Raw genomic sequence first — 25842 nt, forward strand, 5'->3', positions numbered from 1 at the left:
AGTCGAATGACTGAGGCAAAATAAAAGCTAATGGGGCGCGCAAACACTCAATTCCCTGGAATTTAACCCCCAGGAGAGCGTGAGCTTGATTTGGGAACGCCTCTCCAGGTGAAGTACTGACTTTCTGCCCAATGAATAGGACCAGGAGGGACTAAATGTGTTGGTCCAGTGGAAGTCACGGGAAAAAGCAGAAGCCCACGGCGACCCTTGGTGAACCTTTGCCCTTTTGGCTTGGGGCGTCAAAGTTGCGAGTGGTCACCGTGGCCGGAGCCTGTGGGCGGGGCCGGTTTGAAGCGGATTTCGCGCGTCGAGAGCGTCGGGCTGCTATTGGCCGGCGCCTCCCTCCCTTTGTGGGCGCTGCCTGCGTAACGGGGGCCGGGGGTTGGGCGGAGCGGCCGAGTGACGTGCAGTTCTTCGCAGCCAATCAGGAAGCGGGAAGCGCGGCCAAGAAGGAAGCGGATCCGCGGTCGCGCAGCGAAACCGTGGCGAAAGGCCCGCTTCGTCTCCCTCCGCCGCTGTCGGAACCTAAGCGGGAGCGGCTGGGACGGCGTCACCGGTGGACGGGGGCGGAAGTGTAGGCGGAGGGAGACGGCGGTGGCGGCCCCGGGCCTGGGGCTCTGGCGCGAGGCCCTGGTGGGCGCTGGGCAGGGTAGGGCAGGGCAGGGCCGGGGAGGAGGAGGAGGAGCCGCGGCCCGGGCGACAGCGCCCGAGTTCCCCGTAGGGCCCGCCCGGGAGCGGGCGGCGGTGGAGGAGGACGCCGAGGCCAGGATGGCGGCGTCGGCCCTGTACGCCTGCACCAAGTGCACGCAGCGCTACCCGTTCGAGGAGCTCTCCCAGGGCCAGCAGCTCTGCAAGGTCCGTGGGGGCCGGGCGGGCGGGCGGCGGGTTGGTGTCCGCCGGCCCCGGGGACCCGGCTTTCCCCGGGCTGGGCATCAGGTGGGAAGACCTGGGAGGGGGGCGGCCACCTGTCGGTGTCGCAGGGACCCCATGGGACCCCGTCTCAGGCTCTTCCGCCGGTCCCCTGCTCGAGGAACCGGGGGACGGCGTTTGCACTTTCTTGCTAGGACCCGAAGCCGCCACGCTGATGCATCCTCCTTCCCTGTCCAGGAAAGCCGAGCGACTGGCTGGGGACCAGAAAGCTCTGATTTGGAGCTCCTCCCATCCCATTAAAGCCGGATGCTGTCTGTGAGCAACGGTGCAAAATAATGAGTGGCTTCCCATTGAGCCGGCCCTTGGAAGCGGCCAGAACAGCTCTCTTACTTTATCCCCTAGCCCCACAGCTAATGCAGACAAAGACACCTGTGCCTTCCCTAGGAATTATGTCCAAACTGACCACTGGTGGGATGAGTTTCCCAGTCGCCCACGTTGGGGGCCAGGTTTTATTCACGCATCAGAGGTTTGACTGGGTTGGGAAGTAGTTTTTCTACCAGAAGGATTCGGGTCTTTGAGAGGGATGCTGACCCTCGTCTTGTCTCATTGCAGGAATGTCGGATTGCACATCCTATTGTAAAATGTACTTACTGCAGATCAGAATTCCAACAAGAGAGGTTTGTATACCTAACAGCTTTTGATTGTCAAAAGCAACCGTTATGTGCATGAAATACCTGGAGCGTGTAATCCCATATTTGCATCAAAGGTATTTTTAAAATGGTTTACCTTCAGAAGTTTTAAGTTACACATTTTTCGTAGATGGTGGGCAAGAGCTCATAGACAAAACCCGGTGGTTATTTTAGAACTAGACCTCATTTTAAACGAGGAAATAAGGAATAAACTAATCCATGAAAATGTGCAGCCTTGCTAGTGGAAGTATTAATGTGAACTATTACCGTTAAGCTATAAAAAGTAAAATGTTAATGGGCCCCGGGAGAGATCTATAGCGTGACTACCTGCCTTCCAAGAGCAGAACCTCCTCACTTTTAGCAGCTAAAGAATAGCAAAAACTTTTTGACAGGTAATAACACTTTGAGAGCACACTTAAGGATGTGGCCTATAAGAATGATTGTTTTCCTCAGTAAGAGGATATGAAAATGGAGAAAGGCCAAGGGGAAGGTCAGGTGGCCACTAATGTGCAGTGCTGTGTGTTAACAGTCGCAAGTGTCGAGATTTTGGAAGTAGAAAGGAGGCATTAGGATTTTTTGTTTTGTTCCTTTTAGGAAAAAAAATACACAATAAGCTGGGTGTGGTGGGGCATGCCCATAATCTCAGCATTCCACAAGCAGAAGTACTGCAAGTTTGATTTCAGCCTGGGCTACTTAGCCTAGACCTTGTTTCAAAAAACAAAACAAAAAAGCACAGTAAGAGGGTATAAAAACATTTGTCCTAATAGAAGTAAATTTAGGTAAAATGACCCTAAAAAATCCTTAACATCTGTATTTTTAAGAAAATACTTGTTCAAAATTAAAATACATTTTTATTACAACAGATTTTTGATTCATTTATTTTACGCAAAAAGGTACACGAATATGCTTATCTGTATATGATTTCCTTTTCAGCAAAACTAACACAATTTGTAAGAAGTGTGCTCAAAATGTCAAGCAGTTTGGGACAGTAAGTTTGTCTTGTTTTTATTTCATGTTATCATTTTTCACAAAGATGAACCTTTTACAGCTCGGTAATGTTCTTATGTATTTAAAAATATAAAAATATTTCATGATAGTCTCATGGGAAAGTCACGACATTCAAAGACAAGTCAAATTAAGTGCGTGTTTTAAGTGTACAGTACTGAATTTTAGTGTGAAATTTGTGGAGCTGTTCTTTAAAGAAAAAAATACTGCAAACTCCTGATTCATTCAGGGAACTTACTTACCCAGAACGTTTGCATAATGAAGTGTTTTTTCCCCTCTTTACAACTATTTTTATATGGCAGTGCTAGTGAGATATTTATTCACACACTTTGTGACAGTATCCTAGTATAGGTGTCTTACATGTGAATTGCAGTCATTATTGATATATCATTATTACTTAAAATTGGTCATCCTGTTGACCTTAACACTTCTTCCTATCCTGAAGGGCGTTTTGAATCCAAAATTATTATAACTTTTATTGAATGTGCTGCGCCAGCAAGCAGTAAGTTGAAAACTCACCTGTAGTATATATTTATCAGCCGTACCTGTGTATGATGAAAAGTTAAACGTTTTATGAATAAATGACATGGCAGTTATGCCAGTTAGGATAATCAGTAGGAGTTCATTTCTTCAAACTGAGTTGAGACTTCTATCCTTGCACACCTTTATTTCCATTCTTCCAGACCTTTGTTGTGAGCAGTTTTTGTATTTCATGACAATATGAAGTTGTGAGTATATTTCTCATGGTCATATTTAAATTTCTAGTAGAGTAATGATCTTCATTACTCTAGACCATAAATATTAGCTGAATGAGTGCAAACATGATGAATATCTTTGAATACGGTAGTGTGACATACTTGACAGGAAACATGTTTTTCCTATTTCATTCATTTGTCCTAGAAATATATCTAACACTGAGTAAGTTTATATTTTTAAATATCTCAGTTAAAAAAATGTTACCTCTTTTTCAGCCCAAGCCTTGTCAGTACTGTAACATAATTGCAGCATTTATTGGTACCAAGTGTCAGCGCTGCACAAATTCAGAAAAAAAGTATGGACCACCTCAGACCTGTGAACAGTGCAAACAGCAGTGTGCTTTTGATCGGAAGGAGGAGGGGAGAAGAAAGGTGTGTTTTACTTATGGCATCTTCTGGAAACTATTAACCGGCACACTGATGAGACATGTTCTGTTTTCTGGGTTCCTAAAAGCAAGTAGTCAGATAGAAGTGTAGAAATAGTGAATTTCCTCCATCATGTATAGCACTCATGTTGATTAATTGTGACTACTGTACTTTAAAAGTTATGTGATGGCTTATGCCTGTAGTCCCAGCTACTCAGGAGGCTAAGGCAGAAGGATGGTTTGAGACCAGCCTGGACAAGGGAGTGAGACCCTTTCTCAAAAAAAAAAAAAAAAAAAGTAAAAGATAAAAACTGTTCTGTGATTGCAGTTCTGTAGTAGCGGTTGGCTCCCGTTTGATCTGGGAGACTTAGCAATTGTTAGATAAGTCCTTGTATGTACTTGCTCTCTTGCTAGTCACTTGAAGTTGTTGGTGTGAAAAAAGAGAAAAAACCTGGTGGCACATTGGCACATAAACTTTACAGTTCATTTTCTGCCTTCTGGTATGGGCTCCTCTTGAAACCATTGTTTGTTTTTCTCTACCCACAGTGACTTAATAAGTATGTGTGTGCATGTGGCATTCCTCTGCTGATCAGCATTCACACAGGCCTCCTGTTGTCTGTCAGTTTGAGTTGCTTTGGAGGATGACTATCTCTTTGAGGGTCCCCGGGTCCCCCACAACAATGTATGTACCTTAGTTGTAAGACATGTCCCCTCCAGCACTTCTGTGTGGTCTTATTTTTATAGGTGTAACTAGTTTTGGAAAGAGACTTCTTCCCAACATTTCCCTCCCCTTCCACACACTTGATTCTACTTACGTGCAGGACTTACGTTCTCTAAAGGTGCTAGAAACAGTGACTGCTGAACCACTGCTCCTAAGCGGATGATGCGGGATCAGATTCTTGCCTGTGGTCGTAACATGTTGTTCAGTTAACCAGTACATAGCCTTGGCTTGTGTTTATGTTTAAAGACACGTATTTCATGTATGTTGGTTAGTTTAATTGAATTCATGCCCAGTAAGCACTAGCAGTGCTGAACAAAGCTTATGTAATACCATTTTTTCCGTAAGGCACATCACAGACTTCTTGAGCTTGGGAGTGCTATACAGCACTTCAGCACTGCTCTCTAGGACCATTTTAAACATAAAATTGCCAACAGAAAGCAGAAAAAAAAATGTGAAAAACTGCCCCAAATAGATTGAAAAAGCACAAGTGATTATAGTGAGAGAACTAAGAAGCCAAGTGTTACCTCGTTGTGTTTTATCGAGGAAGGAGTTCTGCCTGGTGACATAAGTTCTCACTGTTTTGTATGACCATCAGTGTGCTGTGAGTACAGACTTTGCAGGTTCAGATTGATTCCAGCACACAGACAAATATGCAAGTACGAAATCTGAGGAGAACGAGAATCAATTATGTATGTTATTTAAGCATTCCTTCCCTTTTTTCTGTAAATATGCCGCATTTGCTGTTGAGGGAAAGAGTTCATAATTTTAGTAATTTCACATTGATTTAAGCATTCAGGCTAAATTTCTTGGAAGTGTATCAGTAATTTATACTTTCCAAGACTAAGGAAAAAGGTAACATGTCTCTCCAAATTAAAGATACCTTAAGACTAATGGAAGCCTCTGTATCATCCTTCAAACAAGCATTTGCCCAAGTGTAATTTTATTTTCACTTTGCAAAAATCTGTGAATGTACACGTTCACAAAATTTTGCACATGTGTGTGAGATATAACTAGAAGTTGAATAATTTGTGTTACCAGTTTCCCTTATAGCCAATTTATGAGTGCAAATATTTTCTTAAAAGGTTGATGGAAAGTTGTTGTGCTGGCTCTGTACTTTGTCGTACAAGAGAGTTTTACAGAAGACAAAAGAACAGAGGAAGAGCTTGGGATCTTCACATTCAAATTCCTCATCTTCATCTCTTACTGAGAAAGACCAGCATCATGCAAAACACCATCACCACCACCACCATCACCACCATCGTCACAGCAGTAGCCATCACAAGTAAGTACTTTGAAATCACATTTTCTAAAATTCTTCCTGGCATTTGCACGCTGTATTGATGTTTGTGTTGGCATTTACTTGGAAATATTGATGAGGTGCTGGTCTAGTTTCTATTGCACAGGGTAAGTTTCTTGAGTACCGAAGGCTGTTCCACAGTGAAACCATTTATAGCTGTTTATCATAACAAAGATAGGACACTTAGAGAACTAATCTGAAATAACCAAATGAAGTCAGAATGCAAATACGGCAATTAATGCTTCAATGAAGCAAATCCTCAGTGTTCTTGTTTTCTTTAAGTAATTGTTTTGCATATAAAAATTACGTTTGCCTCGGGTTGTCATTAATTTGTTTTAATGAGAGCAAATTTAATCCAGTGACTGGGAAGTATACATTTCGTTCTTTTGGAGAACAGATCATAACACTGTTTTTGACCATGACAGAGTGCATCTTTTTTTCCTTGTGGGAGGTTGGGGCGGAACTAGGCCTTTGCATGCTAAAATTAAGCTCCACGCTCGCCATGCCCTCATCCACATAGGAGCATTCTTAGTCCTGGAAGTGCCTGAAATATGAGAAATCATTTTCAATTAATGTACCTTTCTGCCTTTTAAAAAACGTGTAGGAACGCTGTTCACATACAACTGCTTGATTCTCACAGTGGCCTTGGGTAGGGAGAAAGTGAAATGACAATATCTTAACTCTATGTAGCCTAAGGAGTTTTTTTTTTTTTTTTTAACATAACTAGTTTTTATGGAAAAATCAAGCACACGGATACAAACAGGGACTTACAGATGCCCCCTTTCCAGGAGAATGTATCGTTCTGTGAGTCTTTAGGATCTCAGGTAGTTACTTTAGGCATAGTCTCACATGCTAAGAGCTAAAGCGCTCACCTGTGGGAGCGAGTCATGTCACAGCTGTATCTCATTAAGACTTGTTCTGCACTGCAGCAGCTCTTACAGGAGGAGGTCAGTGCACTGACTTCCAGTGTGAAGGTGCTGCAGAGATCCTGTAATCATCATGTCAGAACCCAGGGGACTCAGGAACATAAGTCTCCCTTGGTTTTGTTTCCTTCAAAAGGAAATATGGAAAAGTGACAACATGCCATAAAGGCTGTGCAGACATGCTCCTAACATTCCACGAAAATGCCTCTTCCCCTAATTTATTTCAACATGCTGTGAAGGGACAAACCACAGTAATCTAATCTTTGGGAAAAATGACAAGTTTCTAAAAGATACGGGCAACAGCGACTTTGATCTGTTTCCCCTTCTGGTCACTTAAGAAATAAAAATATAGCCATTCCTGAGTATTCTGAAGGGACTAGGTCTCAGAACTCCATGACACCAGTCCCAAATGTTCGGATCCCTTATAGAGAATGACATGGTATTTGCATGTGACTTACGCAATCTTTGTGTACTTTAACTCACCTCCAGGTTACTTATAATATGTAATACAAACTAAAGGTCAAGGAAAAACAGTCTGTACTCTTCAGTACAAACACAGCTCTTGTAGGCCTAGCTACTTTTTCTGTCAACAGTTGTCTAAATCCTCAGATACAGTAGGATGCAGAGGGCCAATTGTACTATTTTGTATTTGATGGCCGGAGACAATTTTATGAACAGGCAGCAGGTTTATGGGGTCCTGTGTTAAGTTGAGATGTACATATTGTATAGGTAGTGATTGGTGGGGAGAAAGGGGTAGTTGTGGCAGACCTGGCACTAAGGCCAGTTTGCATCCAAGAATGAACAACCCTCAGAAAACTAAGATGAGAATTCCAAGTGTTTCTGATGAATCTTTACTGATCTGCTTATTCTCACTTTAAGATCTGCTTAGTGCTATTCATTGATGTGTCATTATGGGCTTGCTAAGGCTCATAGAGTGATGAAATTTATAAAAGACACAAAAAAATTCCTTAACAGAGTTGCCATACATTGTCACAACCAGTAACTCAGGTTAATAGAATTACAGCTACTGTTTCCCCAGCTTGGCATTTATTTATTTACAGCATGTTCTTTAGAACATAGCTTGTTTTTTCTTTTTTTTCCACTTTTGTTTAAAAAGCTTCTATGGCTAACAGTAAATTTCTTACATAGACACAAATATATAGTATGTACTTATGTTGTATTTGCTAACATTGTACTAACTGCTTTTCCTACATAATGCATTTAATGTCCACATTCCTGTGGGATATGAATTAGTGCCCATTTCACAGATGAAGGAACTCACACGAGGTCACATAGGCTGCACAGTTTTACATTCTTAAGTTATGTGGATATGTGGTGTCTCAGTCACAGGAGATGGTGTGTGCATGTTGAATGCACAAGCTAGGGATTAGTGAAGAAAAAGAAATGGAGAGCCTGTAATGTCTTACAGTGGTTATGAAAATGATGGCAAAATGGAAATGAAATCATGGTATTATAACTAAAAGTTACATCATTTGTAACTTTGAGATTTCCCATATTTTCAAGATGATTTCTCTAGAGTACTGACAGACTACAGAAAGATGTGAAGACTGGAGAGGAGTCTTTGGCAAACTAGGAAAGAATCAAAGAAATTGAAATTCTTCCTTTGATCAGTAGCTTGAATTATTTGACAGAAAGAGTGTCCATTTAGGAGAGTTTAAAAAGTCTTAACTCTAAAAGGACAGATTTTCTATAAGAAACAGAAAGAAAGGTTGGCACAGTATAGAGATCCTGGGCATTACAGATACAGAGTCCTGTGTGGTGGTTGTGCTCATAACCCAGCCCTTGAGAGGAGAGTTAGTTGAGTTTGATTAAAATCTGTCCCTGCCTGTGTTAAAGAATTTAAGATGGCCAGTCATCATGTGATTAGAATTTATCCCATTAGAGAGTGACTTATCCAGTACATCAGTGTAGCTTGAAAACTTGATGGGATGTGCTTCTCTGAAAAAAGGATTTATGTTTTACTTATAACATATAATTGATTCTATTGAGAAAGAATTCTATCAAATATAGATCTACTCAGTATATGCTGTTATCAGATGTTGTTTATATATTTTTCAGAATCAGCAATCTAAGCCCAGAACAAGAGCAGGGACTATGGAAACAGAGGTCAGTGTGCTAATGTGTTTTCCAGAACGCTTGAATGTGCTCTTGTAGATGTGATGTCTCTTTAGCTTTGCTACTTAGGCTTCAGAAAAAGTCAGTGATGCTCGTTAATATTTTAAGGGAAGAATAACTTACCATTTGGTGCCTCTACCCTTTTTGCTCTAATTATTCTTATTAATGTTTGGTTTCAGCCATAAATCCTCTGCAGCAATTCAGAATGAAACTCCAAAGAAAAAGCCCAAATTGGAATCTAAGCCATCTAATGGAGATAGGTAAAAATGAATTCCTTTAGTGTTGTGAAAACTCACCTTAGTTGAGCAGTTAAAGAATAAGAGCAGTACCAGGTGTCTTCTACACTGACTTCCGAGTCATCCTGAAGAGTGAACATAGTCAGTTGAGAAGACTTTAACTTAATTTTGGCAATGAGAAAGTGGCACTGAACTGAGTTGCTTTAGTTGGGAAATAAATTTGGGGTTTGAGAAAGAAAACATCTTAGTAGAGAACATTCTCTTTAATTGTTCTTCAAAGAAACACAAATCCGATTGTGATATTTTTAAATTGACCTGCTTAGAGTATGTTTTTAGATTTAAACTATTTTGAGTGTGACTGTTTTAGTTCATTAGCCAAGTTTGCTGATGTTACTGTACAAATTGGCTGCCTATTGCTTTACACTAGAAGTATTGACCCCCTCAAAGCTAATACTGAATTATATTTCTGCAGGTGTATGTAATGTGTGCCATTAGTAAGGTAATTTGCCAGTTGCATCCATTTCTGTCAGGTACATATTTTTTTGCATTAGCCTTAAGGATGTTTGTGGAATTGTCTAATTTATGCAATTTGAACACCTGCTCATTTTCCTTCTACTTGACTTAACTGTGCTTTACCTTTTTCTTTTTAGTAGCTCTATAAATCAGTCAGCAGATAGTGGGGGAACAGACAATTTTGTCCTTATCAGTCAGCTGAAAGAAGAAGTGATGTCACTTAAGCGTCTCTTACAGCAGAGGGACCAGACCATTTTAGAGAAAGATAAGAAGGTAAGTGTGTAAGATTCACATCTTCACTCCTACTCTATGATTTGGTTCTGGTGGTTGTGCATGATTCTTCTAAGACAAACTGCAGAAGCTCAAATTACAGCCTACGCCATTGAATGCAGATCAGTAAAGATGACCTTTCAGTAATAAAAATGATCCAAGCTGGGCACCAGTGGCTCAAGCCTGTAATCCTAGCTACTTGAGAGGCTGAGATCAGGAGGATTGCAGTTCCAAGGTCAGCCCAGGCAAATAGATTCCCATTTCCAAAATAACCAGAGCAAAATGGACAGAAGGTGTGGCTCAAGCAATAGAGCACCTGCTTTGTAAGCACAAAGTCCTGAATTCACCCAAAATAGAATTTACTAAGAGCTAATTCTAAAATAATTTGTGAGTATTGGTTTTTAGTAAGCCTGTGATTTTAGGCTGGATCTAATCTTCCTGATGAGGTGTAAGTGGAATGTCGCATAGATTCTCATGGTTTATGAAATTAATGCAGTCTTAGATCTGTGCTGAGGATCACATACTTAATGAGAATGATCACACCATGGCCTCCTGTGAGGTGGTGAGCAGCAGTTGGTATCCATGCTCATCTTGTAGGACATCAGCATGCTCACTGGGATTGAGGGTCTAGTTGGATCTGAAGGACTATCACACGTTGTGAAGAGAGCATGCTGACAGCAGTACAGAGTAAGGTTCTTTCCTGCTGGAAGAGCGTCATAGCAGAATATGGGCAGGCATAGATGTAGCAGGAGATGGGTTTTGAAGTCATTTAGCCGCACCTCTTTCAAATTCCAGTTCTAATACTTTTCTGTGTGGCCGTAAACAGAATGGTTTCATTTGTCAGGCCTTAGTTTTTTAATTTTAAAAGTAAAGAGGATCTATACCATAGTTACATGAGTGTGTGAGGCATTTACTACAGTCCTCGAGTGTGCAGAGTTCACAGGAACTGTTACTGATGTCTGTCATCTCTGCGGTAGAATCTACTTTGTGCTTGTCTTACTGTCCCAGACAGTGGGGCCTCTCCCTTTGATGGTTAGTGTACATAAATTTGTTTTAATATGCTTGTACATTTAAGTAAATTCAGAATGTGAAAATTAGCATTGACATGCAAACTAAAAATAGGTATCTTTTTCTTTTTATTGCAGAATTTTTTAAATTAATAAGCACTTATGGAAATACATTCTGTGCACAAAATTTTGGATACACTTCTGTTACGCAAAGCCAAGTATATTTACATTAACCATGAAAAAAGTTGAGTAAAATATGAAGTTTATTGCAAAATAGCAATAATTCCGAAATCTGACTTTAGATTTCTTTTGGCTTTCTCTAATGGAACTTCTTTGTAGCTGTACACTTAGGTAAAGTTTTCTGCTTTTCTTAGTGTCCCTCTTAAAACAGAACACACTAAGGGAATCCAAAATTAGCAGTGTTGTAAGAAAACAGTTCTAAAACTGAAATGCACCCTTGCAACTTTTCTTACAAATGTAAGAGAACGAAGTTATTTTACTGAATTTTGTCGCGTTATTTGGTGACTTCTGGAGCCAGACACTGTACCAAATCATGAGGCTATAAAGTCAAATAATTAGGACAGTCTTTATCTTCCAGAAGTTCATTTTCTGGGAGCAGCCCACAATGTGATGAATAAAATAATTATCTTGGTGGATCTGGTATGAACTGGCATTTCAGTCATCATATAGAATATCGAGAGAGAAAATTTGAATTTTACGAACAGGAGATTTTATTTGGAAAGATGAGTGTAATAAACTGACTTGTTTCCTTCTGGACTTATGAAAAAATTATCATGTAGTCTTTTTTGCTTCCTGAAAACCCTAATTTTTCTCTTGTGTTTGTCTAGATTTTACAGAAACTGCCTTTCCTTTCCTTCCATTATTTTAGCATTTTTCCGACATGTCATTTGTGTCGTTGTGCTCTGTTCTCATTTTTTCCTTAAGTAAAGATGGTACTGTGGTGGCAATGTGCATATAATCCCAGACTTTGTTGGCAAATTAAAGTAACACAGCTCTTGGTTGATAACACTTAAACTTTATCTTTCAACCTGGCACCATTTTAGACCCTTACTTTGTGTGACTGTGGAGTGCACTTTAGTTGAAGTGCTTTCCCAGGTGTTTCTGTTGATGTGCCAGCTGTTGAACACTGACCAGTGAAGCCAAAGTGGGCACTGGATTTGCAGGTATTCCAGCACTAAAATTATATTGAGGCAAAGCAGGCAGAACTCATCATCTCACAAACAAGCTTTTGCATAGGTTGTGAAATTCAGGAAACTGCTGCTAACATCTTCTACTTTTGTAATGAATGAGAGTTTATTTTGAAGGATATTTAAAATGATTTGTATGTGGGCAGATATATATGTGTGTGTATATATCTTTTTTCTTTTAATCTCTTAGTTAACAGAACTAAAGGCAGACTTTCAGTACCAAGAGTCAAATTTGAGAACAAAGATGAACAGTATGGAAAAAGCTCACAAAGAAACCGTGGAACAACTTCAGGTAAATGGCATCACTTATGAAGCTGGAGGGCTCAACTCAGGCCATTGCATTCATTGACTGACATTGGTATTTGTAATCCTGTTTTCTGCCTGTGTAGGTGCATTTTCTTTCTTTTGCATTGTTCAAGTTTGAACTTGGCCTCACACTTGCTAGGCAGGTGCTCTACCATGTGAGCCATGCCCCCAGCCCTTTTTTGCTTTAATTATTTTTTTGGATAGGGTCTCAAATTTTTGCCTGGGCCAGCTTCAGACCGCAGTCCTACATATGTCTTTTGTGTAGCTGGGATTTCATGGGCAGGCCACCATGCCTGGCTTCAGTTTTGGTTTTGACTTTTAAGTTTTCAGTTCTGATTCTGTTAAAAGTTCCTGTTTGAAATAACTTGAAAGGCAATTCAGTACATTAATTCTAAAAATTTTACCTAAACTCCAAGTGGGATTTTTAGAAGAGGGTGACATTAGAATATGTTCAATTGGTCACTGAGCTATAAAAATATAAATGTCACATTCATGAAACGAAGGTGAAAAGTAGTCATTCTTGGTGCTTCCTCCACATCCTAGGAAGAGAGATGGGTATAGAAACCAATTCTCAGAGACTGAGGGTGCAGGAGATGTACACTGTGTGCACATGGTGCGAGTCAGCCTGGTGCACATGGCCCGATGCTGTGCTTCACTAGGAACTAAACGGCCTGCTGTGCCTGCCTCTGCCTCCAGCATTGCCGCGTGCGTGCACAGAGCAGCAAGTGAAGCTGGAGTCTCCATGTGGCAGGCAGGCACCCTGCACTGGCACAGGTCATCCCTCACCAAAGCTTGTTCTTCCTGTGTTTGGTAATTAAATGAAGCCACACCAATGTAATTACATGGTCTCTGATACATAAATTCTGAGTAAGGTGTAAGAAGTGGTTTTCGTGTGTGTGTGTGTGTGCGTGCGTGCGTTCCTGTGGTACTAGGGATCAAACCCAGGCCCTCGCTCTTGCTTGGCAAGTTCTCTACCACTAAGCTGCATTTTCAGCCCCTGAGGTTAAGAACTTTTAAGTCTTAAAGGCATGGATGATGTCGTTATACAGACTTCAGACTTGATGGGAGAGTACAGCTTTAAATGAAAGGAATTCAGACTGCCGTTTGATAGGTTGCTTTTTGTTCATCTTATTTTAAATATAACACCAAGGGGTATTTGCTGCTCCTGATTTGTGGTTTTGTATTCTTCGTTTACCTTTGCGAATAGTTAAAATTGAGTAGCATTAGGCACCTGCTGAGATAGAGTAGAGATGGCCTGGTCTTTCACCTGTTCTTCATTCAGAAGGGTTTTGAAGAGGCTCCTCCATAGGACCTGGACATAGGAGGCACTTGGGCGGCTCATTTGGGAGTGTGGGTCATGAATGCCCATCTCTCTGTCCTCAGAGATTGCCCATCCCATGCCTGGGACTTCTTGCACTTAGTTATCAGTGCCGATTGATGACCTGGAATGTAGTCTCTACCTGATGATCTCTCACCTTGTGCCATGTGATCAAAGCGCTGCAGCAATCACAGGAACTATGAGCAGTACTTGGTTAGGATTTAGTGTGGTGCTTCCCACTGCTCAAAAGGGCGGTTTTTATTTTGTTTTGAAGTCAGTTACCAGCACATGAGCCTGATTCTTAGACCTGTCCTTCCTCTTTGCTGGGGGCTGAGTCCATGTGACTCCATGTTAGCTGATGCGCAGACTTCACGTGTGCTTGTTTGCTCCTTACAATAACTGGGTTATGGGTTACCCTGCTTGGTGCTGTAATTATGCCTCCTGCCTTGGCCTTACCTACACCTTGAGCTCCTCTGCCCTGGCTTCGCCACCTCTACCACTCAGGTTGCTAGTCCATCCTTGTTCGCAAACCACTCCCCATATTGTGAGTCACAGCTCAGTGCATCTCACCCCACTCCCTTGCCACTCTCCTAGGAAGATTCTTTACTGAAGTGAGCCAAACAGAGGTAGTTTATCTTCTTTTGGTGTTTTCTTTTCTTTTGGTTTTTTTTTTTTTTTTTGAGGCAGGGTCTCCCTGTGTAGCCCAGGCTGACCTGGAACTCATAGTCCTCCTGTCTCAGTCTTCCAAGTGCTGGGGTTATAGCATGAACCTCCATGCCTGGCTATTTTTTTACCTCAGTGTAACAGAGAACTGAATTCTGTAACACAAAGCTTATCTTGGTCTAGTAGCCCTTAAAATGTTTTAAACTGTCAAGCCTAAAAAGAAGCATTCAGCACCACCCCAGTAAAATGCCCAGAATACTAGATGGACATGTTAATTAGCAGTAAGTGGCTAAGAGAAAGGGAGGTGCCATTGAGTGCCTGTTGTGAGACTAGTGTACTCAGTTTGCTCCTTCCCTCATTGTCGTGGGTGGTGGAGTGTCTGTGTTACACATGAGTACATACTCCAGGTTACTTAGGAGGTAAGTGGCAGGGCCTGTGTTTCCTTTAGATCAGCATTTCTCAATGTTCTTAAAATTTATTAAGTAATTTCACTGACTTTTACAGTTCATAATTAAAGTATTTTAGGATAAAAACATGTATTTAAATATCACATTATAAAATTTGATATTTAATATTCTCAGATTACAATAGCACTTGAATTTGTATCCATTTAACAACTGATTGTTTTTTCTTAAAAGCTTTTTCTTACATAATTTACCAACACATTTATTAGTGATGTGATAAGGGGACTAAATTATAAAGGAAAATTGAAAATTAGCTACTAAAAAAAACTGCTTTGAAGACCTAATTTTTGTGTTCTTGGATTTTGTACTTAGAATATAAAAATGATAAGCTCATTGATTTTTTAATTTCTTGATTTAGAAGAGATAATTTGGAAATTCACCTTTTTATCCTTTGGTGAATCAACATAAACTTGTAATTGTTTTTATATAAATTAATTTTTAGGTCTGGTGAAGGTCTCTGAGGCAGATTTGCAGACATATGCTGGTTTTGGTTTGCAATGCTGGGGTTTGAATCAGGATCTCATACTTGCCAAGCAAGTGTGGTCCCTTTGTGCTTAGTCGTTTTTGAGACATGGTCTTGTGGTTTTTATGGGCTGGCCTCGCACCATGATCCTCCTAAGCACACCTTTGGCATGGCTGGGTTTAGAGGTATGAACCACCATACCTGGCTTATTTGCTCAGATGGGAGTCTCAGTAACTTTTTGCTTAGGGATGGCCCCACACGAGAATCTCCCAATTTCTGCTTCCTGTGTTGCTGAGATTAGAGGCATGTGCCACCATGCCAGGCCCCAGATACAGCCTTTTTATGCCCTTCATTACTGGTACTTTGAAATGTCTGTTTCTTTGCTGTTTTTATCCATTAGGTCTATTAAGTAATACGTAGCTAAGAATTAATGGGAAATTGTAATCTAGTACACTGGCTAGGACCAGTCAGCCAGGTAGTGAGTTGAAGGGTTGTATGTGGGAGGCCTGATGTCCTGTACCTTCCAGGCACTCCCTTGATTTGTCCTTGGATTTGAAATTGAAATTCATTCCCGTCTTAGTTGTGAATAGGCACCGGGAACGTAACTTGATTCCACACATGACAGCACTGAGAGTGTGTGATACAGGTCCTGGGTATTAGCTAGAAAGAGTGATTACAGAATGTCAGGTGTGGAAGTACAAACCCAGAAGGCGTTTTTATTTCATGCATGCACGGGGAAGACAGTATTATCTGGCCACACAATAGCTGAAATGAAAAGTAGAATGTAGATCACTAAGATAAAACACCCTCCACCATACCTGGAGGACTGAGAAGCCTGTTGTAATGTGCTCATCCTGACGAGCAAAGGCCGTCAGAATGTTTTCATATGCTGTGGAGCGACACTGCGGATTGTAGAACAACAGGTTCTTTAAACATACAAAGATAGTCCTGACAAGTACCATCATTTTTTAAAAACAGGCTAGAATCTCCTCTTTTATATGTAATGCTTATAGTTGAGTGTTTAGCTCAGGCTGAGCTGAGACTCAGTCCTCCTGCTTCAGCTTCCTAAGCTCTGGGATTATCCAACTCAATTTTGAATCTTTAGAAGAAAAAAATATTTAGGCTTTAAAGCCCAGGTACTTAGCTCACGCCTGTAACCCAGCTACTTAGGAGATGGAGATCAGCAGGGTCATGGTTCAAACTGCCTGGCCAGCATGGGCAAAACTTACTGAGATCATCACAGCCCACAGCTGGGCATGATGACACACATCGTTGATCTTAGCTATGTAAGAAGCGGAAATAGGAGGGTCGTGGTCCAGGCAGACTGGGCAAAAATGTGAGACCCTCTCTCAAAAATAAAGTGGAACATAGCTCAAATGGCAGAGTGCCTGCTTGGCAAGCATGAGGCCCTCAGTTCAAACCCCAATACCACCACCCAAAGAAAAAATGTTCAGACTTTCATGAAATTAAAGTAGTGATGATATGAAAGTACATAGGTCACACCAGAACCAGTCCAAAATGTCTGTATGGCAAATGAACACAAATAGGATCAGAAAGGTAATTCTGGTGGGTACTTGACAGCCCAATTGTTTTTCAGTAAGAAAGGGCCTATGGCAAAGTGATGAAGTCATTTTTGCAATAACAGTCTCTTGCTGTTTCTGCAAGACAGTAAAGGTCAGCTGAAAGACCTAGAGATTGCTGGGAAGTATTCTTCCCAGACAAACACTGATTCCTTCTCTGGTGCTAGGAGACACAAAATAGTTTTCATGTCATGTGTTAAAGGACCAGAATTTTTCCTGTTTTGGCGATTTGAACCTTCTTTTAAGTGGATCTGTTTCATTGTCCGTCTTTATGATGACCTTTATCTTTGGACAACAAACACATTTGCCAAGAGGGCTGAAAACCTTTGCCTGAAGAGTTTTCTTTCCTTCTACTTAACTTTACCTTAAATGAATGAGAACTTTGTTATATAAGTGAAAAGAACAGTATTAAAGTTAGTAGTACTCTTCAGCATGACTTTTAATGGTATTCAAACTTTTTAAATCTGGAATTTTTGTCTCTCACAGGCCAAAAACAGAGAACTACTCAAACAGGTTGCAGCACTGTCAAAGGGTAAAAAGTTTGACAAAAGCGGGAGCTTGCTAACATCTCCTTGAAAAGGTTCCGTGTCCGGTTTGTGCTCACAGTGTAAATTGGGGGAGTTCTGTGTGGTGGAAAATATTTTTGCACACCAAATGAATTGGCGTGTTTACTATTCACTTTTGTAACTGATATACAACATTTTTTAAGTTGTGAAAACATTCAAATAAAACTTCAACTGGTTTGAAGTAACTTTTTAATTAACGATACCCAGCAACTTTTTGCCAGCAATAGTATTAAGCCGTTGTGAGGGAGTGCGTGAGCAGTGCTCTTTATAAAGCAACTTGCAATAATAGGGAGGCGTGGCTATAAGTCAGAGCAGCAGGGCTTTTGCTTTTGTTTTTGTTTAACACTATGCTAATTTCAGAAGATAGTTTTCAATTTAGAAATAAAAAGCTTTTAAATAAGGAAAATGGTGAACACTGGTTTTGGGGAATTGTATTTTTACTTTGCATCAACATGAATTCAGGAGAGAATCACGGTGCTTTTATTAAAAGGACTTCAGAGTATCTGTGTATATGTTTTTACAGGCTCCTTCATTAACATTAGCACCCAGCATTTTCATTATTGGCATAGAAAGTAATGTTTATTGTACAGTATCCGAGGCAAAAGGTGTTTCGTTTTGTAAAAACTACTGTAGATTTTTACTTACAAGTGCCTTTTCCACCTAATGTTTTTATTTATAGGAATGCTGATCTTTTGTACATAGTTTGTTTTAAAATCATGTTTAATAAATGTTTGTATATAAATGCATATGTACAAAAGCCTATTTCAAAAAGAAATCAAAGTTGCTGGTAACAGTTTGAGGTTACGTATTAAGAACTGACTGATACTGCATAGAGACTTGAGGTGATTTTGTGCTTATTTCTGTGTAATAAGGGAGGCTGTTATTGAACTCACTTAATTATGCTGAAATACTGCCTAAAGATTTAATTTTGACTCATTTCTGATAGAGTAAATTTATTTTTTGTTATACGGCTTCATGTTCATATTTTGTGAGTTACATGTTTTACTTTATTTTTTATATAAATTTTCTTTAAAATGTATGCTTCTACAATGGTTCATATATCTGCTTTCCCTATAATGTTGGTTATCTAAGTTAATATTTATGTATACCATACTTAATTTGTAAATTTAATGCAAATTTGGAAGAAATGACTTTTTATAATCTAATCTGCTTATCTTTGAGTGAGTTGGAATCTACTGTGAGATTCAGGCACTATTTATAAGTAAATTGTCTCAGAGTCTTTACAATTGTCTATAAAGCTTAAGAGAGAGTGGGATAGAGTTTGTTAAGTTACTGGTTCTATTCTCATCTAATGCTCTTCAGATGGAATGGAAGTTGATCTCCTACTTAAGGTCAGTGCAGACTTAGTTCAACTGTAAAGCCTCAGTCATTGTTAGATATATTGTATAGAGTGGAAGAGTTCTTTACCTTAGGAGTTTATGGACAGAGATCAATTTGTTTCAAGTAAACAGTTAAGTTGATCAGTTTTGAAGGTTTTGGTTTTAGACAAATTGGATTATGAATTTCACATCAAACATCAGCTTTCTTAAAGACATGGTGATTATAACCATTCTTTTTAACATGATTCATGTTTCAGTAAACTATTCCTATAGTTGTTTATAACAAGTGGTAATCTGTCCAATTTGGAAACATATAATCTAGTTGATTTTCAAGTAATAGTAAGATTGAATCAGTCAGATTTGGAAAAATTGTACCAACTTATTTTTATGAAATCTTCAGACAACTAATCTTAAATTTATTACTCTCAACCATGGTAGAAATGCCTTAACATGGATTTTAATGTTTGCAGAATTTGTTAAATTCATAAGATAGTCATTATCTTTCTTTAAGATTTGTAATGTTTTGTATTCTGGTTTCATACCTGTTTGCCAACCCACAGTGGTCATTATGGTTCTAAGATAAAATACAATAGTTCATGTATCTTGTTGGAGATGCTGCAAAAGAAAATTGCCTCTCCCCCTTTAGTGAACAGTAAGATTGAAAAATCAGTTTAAATAATTAAGCTTTGTAAATTCCAAGGTTAAAACCCTTTTAGGGACTTCATGGTATTTAGTCCTAAGTAAGTACCCAATCTTTATTCCATGACCTTATTTTATAACGTAAATCTTTACAACTGTATAAATAGTAATTGAGTCCCAGTACTGGATCTGTAGTGTATTGACATAATGAGCCGATACTCTGTAAACGTGACCTGTAAGGAGATTGGATGTGTGCCGTTTTGTGCTTTTAGCCTGTTTCCTGCAATTGATTAGCATTTCCCAGTGAGGGTCATTTTGGCTCAAGTTATTTATGTATTAATAGTCCTTTTTAGATTGTATTGGTCTACATATGCATTCTGCAGTGGACCTGTGTATAGACCATTGAAATACTGTACTTGTACACATCTGACTGTTGACATTTTGTACTTTTTCTAAATCCAATATTTCACAATAAAAACCTGTCAGTTGCTTTGTATTCATTGCCTATTTCTGTTGCACCACTTAGTAGCTTAAAACAACAAAAAATTATTTAACAGTCTTGGAGGCCAAAAGTCTAAAACTGGCCAGAACAAGGGCTGTCCTTGTGGAGGTTCTAAGGGAGAATCCAACTTCTGGAGTGGTGTTCCTTGCATTCTGTTACTTTGCTGACCCTTCTTGTGTCTTCAGAGCCATAAGTGTGGCATCTTTAAGTCTCTGCTTCCATCATCTTTCTTTTGCCTTACTGTCTGCCTGTCTTCCCTGTAATAAGGACCATCATTGGGTCCACCTGGATGAATGGGATGACTTCTGCATCTTATCCTTAGTCACATCTGCAAAGTCCTGAAGCTCCTATAGTCTCAGACTCAAAGCGGCGTCAATTAGACGTCTTTGGGGCCACTATGGAGACTTCTGTAAGCGTCATTGTTTTTCCTGTTTTCTCAGCATGAAGTCCTAAAACAAAAGACGACAGGTGCAGGCCAAACATTATAATTTTCCTACCCATTCAGTCTGCTTTGGTACAATAGTTTCTTCTGGGGAAAGGGAGGGGTGTGTAAACTTTTTATTTATGCTTTCAAAGCAACAATAAAGCAAACCAAGATATATATGTAGTTCCACACTTTGAGAATGAGTGCTGTAAGAAAAGGCATGAGGTAGGGAAAGAATAGGTTTAGGAAAAACAAGAGGGAGACATTGTAGGAGGGACTGGGCATGAACTTGGAGAGGTTTTCTGGAGCCCCACTGTAAATGTAGTTTGGGTAGAGACCACCAGATTTGTGAAGAGGAAGTGACCTAAGAGCAGATAAGGACAGAAACCAGGAATCATTTTCTCTAAGTCTTGATTTTACAGAGGAAACAACAGGTAAGCATAAGTGACTTAGGTGTTGACTTTCCTTAATGTCCTTCTGTCTTCCAAAAACAGTTCAAGATAGCTTGGCTTAAGTGTCTTGTAGGTGGCAGATTTGCTGCACAAAGTGACCATTTTTAAAGGAGGTATATACACAGCCATATCGGGCATAGCTAAGAAGTTGAGAACAAGTCGGTTGTCATAAGCTTCTAGGCAGAGAAGAATTTCAGTTCTTAACAATGTGTTGGATAATTTTAAAAGGCTGTATTTTTTTCATGTTTAGACCTGCTGTCCCTGTCCTTGAAATGTGTGATGCCAGTCACTTCTCAAGAAAACTGTAATCTGAGAAATACCATTAGAGGATTAGAGAATGAATTTTTCCCCAAAAGATCTAAGACTTGCTTTTAAGATAAAGACCACCAACCACAGGAAATGACCAAAGAAGTAAATAGACAGTTTGTAGGAAAAGTAAAACAAATGGTTCTTAATCAAATGAGAAAAGTGAAAATTAAAGGTTTGTGAAGTTGCCACTTCTCACCGAGAGGCTGACAGAATCCCAAGTTGGAAACAGACACTCAAGTATCAAGGATGGTCACAGCAAAATTATCCCAATAGAGGTAGGTTTTGTTAAAGCAGGGTTACATATCCACTTATACTTTGTCCTACCAGTTCAATTCCTAGGAGTCTATCCCAAAGGTATGCTTTCAAAAATTAAAAATACATGCACGTAGCTATTGCAAAATTTTTTGTAACAGTAAAATTAGAATCAAAATTGATAAGGAGTCAATTAAAACTGTGGCATATCCACACAATATGGATACTTTGGTTGTAAGAATAACTCAGCTGCTGCTCCTTAATGCCCCTGGTAATTGAGGAAAAAAAAGCCAGAGGAAAGTGTATATTTTTTTGTAAGATGGGTAGGTCTACATATACAATACATGCTTTTTAATTTTTTTTATACATTGAAGGTTTAGCCATAATTTTTAAAAATAGATACTAAAAGAGGGACGGGGAGAAAGGGGGTTTCTGGTTTTTTAATTCAAATTTTCATAGCATACGTGAATTACAGAAAGGAGTTTTGTTATATTTCCACTCAGGCATGCAATACACTTTGATCATCCTAACCCCTCTGTTATTCTGTCTTGTCACCTATCTCTCCCTCCCTTCTTTTTCTATAATTTTAGGGGTTTTATTCTATTTTTATACATGCTACATGCTGGGCCCCCTTTTACATTCATGTTATTTTTTGGGTTTATTTTTCACACATGAGAGAAAACATGCGATATTTGTCCTGAGCCAGGCTTATTTCGCTCAACATGATGATCTCCAGTTCAACCCATTTTCCTGCAAATAACATAACTTTATTTTTCTTTATAGCTGAATAATACTCCATTGTGTATATGTACCACGTTTTGTTTATCCATCCTGAGGCACCTAGCCTGATTCCACAGCTTGGCTATTGTGAATGATGCTGCTGCAAACATGAATGTACAGGTACCTCTACTGTATGCTGGACATTGCTTCATATGTATGCCTACAAGTGTTAATAGCAAAGTCATAAAGTAGTTTTGTTTTAATTTTCATGGAACTTCGTATTCATTTCCGTTTTGGCTGTACTAATTTACATTTCAATCAACACTATATAAAGATTCCTTCCCTCCCCGACTCCTATCCTTGTCAGCATTTGTTGTCTGTTTTCTTGATTATTGCATTCTGATGGGTAAGATGGAATCTGTGTTTTGATGATTTGTATTTCTTTTATGGCTAAGGAATTAGCTGTTTGTACTTAGAACTGTGAAGTTCATTTGTCTATTTACTAATTAGATTGTTCTTTTGGTGTTTAATTTTTTGAGCTCTTTATATATTCTGAATATTCCCTTGTTTATGAATACAAAGATTTTCCCCCATTCTGTAGGCTGTCAATTCTGGTAATTGTTTCCTTTGATGTACAGAAACTTCTTAATTTGACACAACCCCGTTTGTCAGTACTTGCTCTTATGGTTGGAACTACTAGAGTCTTATTCAAAAACTCATTGCATATGCCTGTATCTTCAGCTGTCTTCCCTATGTTTTCCTCTAGTGGTTTCAGATCTTCAGGTCTTACATGAAGGTCTTTCATCCATTTTGAATTGATTTTTGTATAGGGTCAGAGATAGGGGTCTAGCTGCAGTCTTCTACATTTGGGTATCCAGTTTTCCCAATGTATGTTTTTGGCACCTGTTTTGAAAATCAGATGGCTATAGTTGTGTGGGGTCTTCTGTTCTTTTTTCTGGGTTTTCTATTCTCCATTGGTCTAGGTGTCTGTTTTTGTGCCAGTACCATGCTGTTTTTGTTACTATGGCTCTGTAGTAAAGTCAGGTATTGTAATACGGTCAGCTTTGTTCATTTTACTCAGTTTTGCTTTGGCTCTGTGGGTTCTTTTGTGTTTACATACAAATTTTAGGATTGAGTTTTCTATTTCTGTGAAGAATGACATTGAGATTTTGATGAGGATTGCACTGAATCTGTAGATTGCTTTTGGTAGTGTACCAATTTTTACAACATTAATTTTGCCTATCCATTAGCATAGGATATCTTTCCATCTCCTAGTGTTCTCTTCAGTTTCTTTCTTCAAAGTTTTATAGTTTTCATTGTAGAGGTCTTTCATCTCCTTGGTTAAGTTTACTCTTAGGTATTTTAATTTCTTGTAGGCATTGCAAATGGGATTGTTTTCTGATTTCTTTCTCAGCTTGTTTGTTTTAGTGTATAGAAAAGCAACTGATTTTCCTATGTTGATTTTGTACCTGCTTTGCCAAAAATGTTTATCAGATCTGAGTTTTTTGGTGGCGTCTTCAGGGTTTTCTCATTATAGGATCATGTCTTCTGCAAATAGGAATAATTCAGCTTCTTCTTTGCCTATTTGTATACCTTTTGTTTCATTTTCTTGTCTTATTATGCTGGCTAAAAATTCAAGTTCTTTAGCAGCCTAACAGAATCCAGCAATGAATCCCTCTCGTCCTTGACTTTTCTTTGGGAGACTCTTTGTTACTGCTTCAATCTCATTTCTATTTATAGATCTGTTTAAGTGGTTTATATCTTCTTGGTTCAGTTTTGGTAGGTCATATGCATCTAGAAGTTTATCTATTTCTTCTAGAGTTTCCAGTTTATTGGAATATTAGTTTTCAAATATTTCCTGGTGATCCTCTGAATTCCATTGGGCATATAGCCCCTTCTTATCTCGAATTTTATTAGTAAGGGTCTTCTCCTTGTTTCTTTTGGTTTGTTTGGCCAAGAGTTTGTCAATCTTGTTTATGTTTTCATAAAACCAATTCTGCTTCATTGATCATTTATACTGTTCTTTTTGTCTGCATTTCATTGATTTTTGCTGTGATCATAATTTATTGCTTTCCATATTCTGCTTTTGGGTTTGTCATGTTCTTGTTTTTCTAAGAGCCTGAGATGCATCATTAGGTTATTTAAGGCCTCTGATTTTTTTTTTTTAGTGATGAAACCCAAAGCTGTATATTTTCCTCTTTGCACTGCCCTTACTGTGTTCTAAGGGTTCTGGTAAGATGTGTTTTCATTTTCATTAGATTTTATGAATTTTTGATTTCCCCTCATATTTCTTCAATGACTCACTCACTGATCATTTAAAAGTGTATTGTTCAGTCTCTGTGTGTTTTAATATTTTCTGTAATTTCTTGTTGATTTCTACTTTTATTCTATTATGATATAAAATACAAGAAGTTTGAATTTTCTAGAACTTCTTTGAACATCCACTTTCTTTATTGATTTGACTTTGGAGTCATTTAAATGCTTTTACAAAATTGTTAAAAAAAAAAACCTCCAGAAAAGTGAAGTATGTACATAAATGTGTACCCAGTTGGTGCTATAGCCACAGAAGAGAAGTGTTGTGATGTAAAATTAAATCATTTTTACCTCCCTAGTAGAGTATATAGTAAGGGAAAAAAGAACTGCAGAAAATCACCTTAAACTGTTGACAGTAATCATATTGTTGGTGGCAGCATTGGTATTATTCAGGATTGTTGTGTGGAATAAAGTATTGTGGGGTACACCCAGTGGGTAATATGATACTGTAATGCCACTGTTACTTAGGACTGGGATTCTTAACTTGAAAGGAGACTTAAGTAATATCTGTATATTCCTATTTTTAATTAGAATGATAAGTATAAACTGAATAAATTTTATTTAAGAAATAATGGATGTGTCCTGCAGAAAGTGTATGAGTTGAAGCTGCAATATCTTGCCATGCCAGGTAGCAAGAAAGCTAACAAAGATTATTTAGTATGCTTTCAAAAGGATAGGTGAATCAATTTGGATATAGCACAATTTACACAATAAAGAAAATAACAGTGAATTAAAACATTGAATGTGCCTGATTTCAAAATGGTAATAAAAAGGCATGCAAACCACACATAAAGTAAAACACTAATTGGTCACCAGCTGTGAATGGCTAGGAGCTCACTCATTATTTTGAAAACTGATAAATAGAATATTCTCTGACTTTTCCATGGGAAATATACCACTGGTTAGGCAAGTAATGGATTACCTTCTTAAAAAAAAAATGCACTTAAGGAATTAAAAAGGAATGATGGAATTACTGTCTCATCCTTTTGCACCTTCCAATGGAAATAAGCTTTGTTCAATAAGAGCTGCTCAAATCCGTAAGAGGCACATGGTTCCATCAAGCAATTTCTGGTGGAGAGTCACACTGCTACCTGTAAAGTAATTTTGCCAAAAAGAGTTAAATCTTAGATCAAGCATCTACCAAATTAACAGGAAATAGGAGCCCTGGAGACCAGGTTGAATAACACAACAAGGATACATCTTAACAGGAAATAGCAGTGCTGTAGACCAGATTGAATGAGTAGGATACACCTGGCACAATTGTTTCCTCAAAAATTGCAAGGGGGAAAAGCAATGGAGGAATTCCAGTAGAGTAACAGGCACTTGGGAAGTGTTCTGGCCACCATGCATGAACCTGATTTGGACCTCGAAGCAAAACTCAACTTAAAAAAAAAAAAGTACGATGCAACTAGAAATTTGCATGCTGGTTATTTAATGATTTTAAGGAATTAATGTTATCTTTTGAGGTGTGATAATGGTATTGTAACTTTATTTTGTAAGAGTCCTTGTGATGCCTACTAAAATTTTCACAATTAA

The 25842-nt window shown here is 38.9% G+C and overlaps 1 protein-coding gene across 8 annotated transcripts; it reads left to right on the forward strand.

Annotated features, from left to right (window-relative positions):
- The first annotated feature begins 409 nt into the window (after positions 1 to 409).
- On the forward strand, positions 410 to 25842 carry Fam76b (family with sequence similarity 76 member B). 8 transcript variants are annotated; one of them, XM_074066870.1, is made up of 10 exons: positions 416 to 855; positions 1483 to 1547; positions 2493 to 2547; positions 3536 to 3691; positions 5488 to 5687; positions 8705 to 8752; positions 8941 to 9021; positions 9648 to 9783; positions 12186 to 12287; positions 22057 to 25842. In XM_074066870.1, the coding sequence occupies exons 1-10, from the start codon at positions 769 to 771 to the stop codon at positions 22120 to 22122; spliced, it is 996 nt and encodes a 331-aa protein (XP_073922971.1). In that variant the 5' UTR covers positions 416 to 768; the 3' UTR covers positions 22123 to 25842. The 8 variants fall into 8 exon arrangements, with proteins under 8 accessions (XP_073922976.1, XP_073922973.1, XP_073922972.1 ...); XM_074066869.1 differs by lacking the exon at positions 22057 to 25842 and adding an exon at positions 17276 to 19830 and having other exon boundaries at positions 418 to 855; positions 9651 to 9783; XM_020184164.2 differs by lacking the exon at positions 22057 to 25842 and adding an exon at positions 17276 to 19830 and having other exon boundaries at positions 421 to 855.

This window comes from Castor canadensis, chromosome 2 (assembly GCF_047511655.1).
Source record: "Castor canadensis chromosome 2, mCasCan1.hap1v2, whole genome shotgun sequence".
Lineage (NCBI taxonomy): Eukaryota > Metazoa > Chordata > Mammalia > Rodentia > Castoridae > Castor > Castor canadensis.